At 42.8% G+C, this 4,996-nt stretch overlaps 1 protein-coding gene across 1 annotated transcript; it reads left to right on the top strand.

Annotated features, from left to right (window-relative positions):
- The first annotated feature begins 2,067 nt into the window (after positions 1-2,067).
- Positions 2,068-4,185, top strand: LOC104847301 (protein FAM90A27P-like). The gene is made up of 3 exons (XM_010602520.2): positions 2,068-2,159; positions 2,615-2,723; positions 3,391-4,185. Exons 1-3 carry the CDS (start codon positions 2,068-2,070, stop codon positions 4,183-4,185), a joined length of 996 nt encoding a protein of 331 aa, XP_010600822.2.
- Positions 4,186-4,996: the final 811 nt, after the last annotated feature.

Here is a 4,996-nt window from a genome sequence, read left to right as displayed (position 1 = left end):
AATGTGATTGGATTGGATTGATTGGATTAAAGAGCACATAAATTATGTAACTTTGAGACAATATAAAAGCTTGTGAGTCCATTGTTCTTAGTCAGTCGAGTCCAGTCTTCTCTTCAGGTTTGTGAGCTCCTCTCCCGGCGATTTAGCCTATTCGGAGTCTTTGAGAAGGAATCCTACTCCCTATTTTGGAATCACACATCTTGGAAACTGTACCACTGAGCCATCCCAGAATCCATCTGTTGAGGACCTGTTGACAAAGCCACAGACAGCTGGGCTTCAGGTTAGTCTTTTTTTTTTTTTTTTAATTTTAACTTCTTTTCAATGCTCAGGGATATAGTACTTGTGAAAATCTACAGTGGTTTGGCTCTTGGTATGGAGGTAAGCATTGTTTAGCATTTTAAAGACTGATAAAATGCATCATTCTGAATTCAATTATTACATTAAAATTTGAGTTTCAAAGTAAATATATCGCAGTGGCCTGACTTGTGTGGGATAGTGCATGAGTAGTTGTAGAGTCCTGGTGGTTTTGCCAAACTAATTAAAAAACTAAAAAACTAAATAACTAAATTGTGCATTCTTATTTCATGTAGATTCATTGTGCATTTATTAGAAATGAGTTATAAAGTGAGACAATGAAGGTAAACCGGTAAATAAAACAGTCCAGGTCATCAACTGTGAAGGTCCCAATCTGCTAAGGGAGACAATGATTTTCTGTGTTCATTCGTCATTGGAATTGCCTCCTCTCATGGCAAAGGTGAAGCCCTGGTGTTGCAGTGGTGAAGCACTGGGCTGCTAACCACAAGGGTGGCAGTTTGAGTCTACCAGCCACTCCTTCGAAACCCTATAGGGTAGTTTTAGTCTGTCCTATGGGGTTGCTATGAGTCGGAATCGACTTGACTGCAACACGTAAAGGGTGGAAGCTTAAGCTTTTAAAAAGAAAATGTTTTTTTCCCCCAGACTTTTATATACATCTAAGAAAGAATAGGCATACCATTCCCATAGCCTTCTTTTTTTTCTAAGTCTGGGGAAACTTAGGCTTTTTTTTTTCCTAGTACAGTCAGTTATGCTAAACTATAAAAATCAGAAACAGGCATTCAATGGTACAAATCCTAATTCACCAATTATGTGACAAGAGTTTGATCTGAGGGCAGCTCCCTTTGTGGGAGGAGGTAATTGTGGTAGAGGGTGAGATCACTATGTGAGCAGAGGAAAATGATCTAGATTTGACTTAGTGAGCAGGAAGGCACCTTCATACCAAATGTGAGATGAAGGCGTATGAGGAATTTTGTCTCCATCTATATACAATGTTTTCCTTATCTTGTGATTCAGGAAAGCAAGTCAATTTCTGAGGAAGACTGGCCTGAAGCTTGGAGGAGCTGAGGCAGACGGCAGTTGATTACACATAGCGTCAGCCTGACAGACCCCATAAAGTCCAGACCATGAAGAGACAATGTAGAGGACTGGTGGCGCAGAGCGTTCCCCAACCAGAGCAGGAGGATCCCAGGGTAAGTGGAGGCTTGGACCTCTCAGGAACCAGAAGGGCTGAATGGATTCCAGAGAGATGGCTTGAACATGTAAACTTCTGTGTCCTTAACTCAATTGTTGTTTCCATTTAAGACTGGTCCTGTTTGCGACCTTCTCACCGGGCTAATTAGCCCATTTATAGTGTTTGAGAAGGAGTCTTACTCCCTCGATAGTGTCCTTTCCTGCCTAGTGTTTGTCAATGTCTTGAAATCGGGCTCATAATCCTCATCCTTAGACTTCCCAGTTGTTCCTCCCAGTCCCCTGCTCTAACACGGGCAGTGCCATAATCTCCTGAAATTCCACACATATCGGGCCATGTGAGGATGTTCCCTCCTCAAAACAAGACCTAACTATAAAAATCTGATCTTATATTGAGCTTTGAAATCTGCCTGTTATTTCTGCTGAGTCACCAACCAGCCCTTTCTCCACCCACAGAGGAAGTGCAAGAACTGCGGAGCCTTTGGGCACACAGCAAGAAGTAAGAGGTGCCCCATAAAGTGCTGGAGTAGGGTTGTAGTGCCCAAAGCCTTGGGCTCAAAGAAGATGAAGGAGAACACGGAGCCAAAGAAACCCCAGGAGCCTCAGACTCTTTGGCCCTTTAACAACTTGGAAAGAGAGAATGAACAAAGACAAAGGTGAGGAACATGGAAAGTCCTTGTGTATTGAAATAGGTGATGTGTTTTCATCTGTATGCCGCGTGTCCTGTTATCAGGGCAAGTGGACAGAAATAGGACAGGGTAACTGGAGAGAAATAGCCAAGAGCTCAATATGCTCCTGGTGTCCACATTCAGGAGATCATTTTAGTCCGGGATAATCACTAAGGGGAGGGACCAGGGTAAATCTTGGAGCTTTGCACATGGCGGGGATAATACAAGAGAATCTAACTTAAGGTAGAGAAAGGACAAAATGTGGGGGGCTGAATGAGGTTGTAGGATGAATCTGAGATGAGGGACTGGGCAGCCTTGGAAAAGATCACAGTGATTCAATACCTCCCTCATCCTGAAACAATAGGACTGGGCCCCTGGAATTCTTATCTTAGGTTGGGAGAGTAACCTGGGGTGTGTCCTCTTGTTTTTTTGTTTCTCATCAGGCAAGGAGAGCATGACAGAAAAGCTCTATTCCAGAAATTTCCCGAGAGACCCGAAGGGAAGCAGCAGAAAAATTGGCAAGAATTAACAGAATCTTGTGACTACTCAAGGGTGAGTCACCCAGGTTCCCTACTCTATTTCTCTTCCCTGTACGCAAGTTTTTCTTCACTCCCATGCCCCTTCTGTGGCAAGAGGTTTTAAAATTGTGTTCTGGCCAATAGGATACCAAATTTCTTGTATGCACTTCAGATGTCATTTTCCCTTTGTTTCTTTGTTTTTGTAATATTCCTTGCGTGCCTACCAAAAACATGCTAGTGGGAGCATTTCTGCGTATAGGTATAAGTTATTTAATCAGATGCCTTCCAAGAGGTAGACTCGTACATGGGAAAATATGCATCTTTTAAGTTGTGTTACATATTTCCAAATATCGCTTGAAAACACGTTAGGCATCCTTCTGCCTTCAAAAGACCTTTAGCCATGTCCACCCCATAGAAGTCTGTAGGAAAGGGCTTGTTCCACATCATTAAGCAAGAGATGGTAGTAAAAAAGTTGATAGTTTTCAGTGTGATGGGAACAATATATCCAGCTGATATTGCAGTTTATTTCCCCTGAGCCTAACTGAGGTTGGGTAGCTCTTCATATACAAAGAGACTGCCTGTATTTCTTCCACTGTTAGAGAAAATTCGATAACTTCCATGCCTTTATGTTGGTTGATTTTTCTTTTCCATTTGACTTGGAGGAAATCCTAATATGTGTCCTGCGGTGTCTTCTCCCACAGCACCCTTGCAGGCCCATGCCCATTCACACTACCAAGATGCGATCTGTCCTGGACCCTTCTCTCAGGAACTGGCCACATGTAAGGAAACCTGACCTGAAATCTATCTTCTCTGAAAGGTCTCCTATCCAAGATCATGATCCAAGCTTCTTCTCATGTCATGGACAAACTAAAGAAGAAGAAGTGGATATCACCGGCTCTTTTCAGCCAGCAACCAAACACTTTGGCCAGGACTCTACCGTCATGGCCAAGACAACAGACAACAGATGTGATGCTTGTGCTTATTATGTTTCCCAGCCGGCCACAAAAACCCTTTTCCCGGGCCATGTCCTCAGCCCCCAAGAACAAGCCAAGGGTCCTGATAGGATCTCAAAATCCAGTCCACAGCCTGCCAGAGGTAGAAGGGGCCAGGACTCTCCACGTACAATCCAGGCACCAGGAAAAAGATCTGCCCAGACCCCCGTACAGATTTGCTTGAATCCTGCGAAGAAAGCAAAACTCACGACCCTCCAGATTCTCCAACAGAGCAGTCAGAGACCTGATGTGGGAGCTGGCCAGCCTCTTTCCAATACAAGTGAATTTGGACCCAAAGGGCCACCCCAAGTCACCAAGATGACAGACCTCCAGCCTCCGCACAGTAGATCTCAACTGAATACTGTCGAAACCAGCCCTATCCTTCCACCCCCACTTTCTAGCCATGTTCCACGACAGCCACTCAGAATTGTCTTCACAAGAATGGAAAATGGACAGTGGAGCTCCAGGTTCAGAACATCTCCCACCTCTCTCCCTCCTGAGTAGTCTACACCTCTTGTAGGGAGCCCTTAGGTTCTTGAGAATTGTGAGAGACACAGTTTCCAGATTCTAGTGAAGCTTCTGGCTTCCTTTTAAGGGGAGTGACTGGGAGTGAGATCTCTATGGTAGGTACCTCAACCTCCAGTGTCCCATGAATTGATTGTGACTAAATAAGCACAGAGGGGAAAGATGCAGGGAACAGGGTGTATTTGTTGAATCACATCCTCAGATGAGGTGTGAGTGGAATGGTGGAATCTCAGGTCTTGTCAAAGACAGACATGCCAAGACTGCTTATTTTAATTTTGTATATTAGGGTGTATATAATATGGACCTTATGCAACAGGCCTGTATTAGTTGTTGTAATTTAGTTTTTTTTTGTAAGGAATTAATATGGGAGTAAATGTTCAAGTATAATGTCACTGGAAACTATGTAATTAACTGTGTTTGGTGTGAAAATGACTAGATTTTAGAAAGACTTAAAGAACCCATCAGTGGGATCTGTCTCATTGAAGCAGTGCCCTGTACTGAGGCTAAGGTTTTGAGTCTGTGGGAATGTTTAAGTGAAACCAGCATTGGGAATATTCTATTGATCTTGTTTGTTATTAACATTTACTGTAAAGTTGTATTGTAAATTATCTTCAATGTTAATAAAATGTTCACAGGTATGACATTTTGTGTGGGTATTTTTATTTGCACATAATTTCAACACCAAGGGTCCATATAAATATGCATTTGTTTGATTAACTGGATAATGAGAAAGAACTTTAATGCACACAGTTTATTCTTGGGCCTAGAATTTGCTAGAAATATGCATTTT

This window comes from Loxodonta africana, chromosome 21 (genome assembly GCF_030014295.1).
Source record: "Loxodonta africana isolate mLoxAfr1 chromosome 21, mLoxAfr1.hap2, whole genome shotgun sequence".
NCBI lineage: Eukaryota > Metazoa > Chordata > Mammalia > Proboscidea > Elephantidae > Loxodonta > Loxodonta africana.
This window is presented reverse-complemented; position numbering and strand designations above follow the sequence as displayed.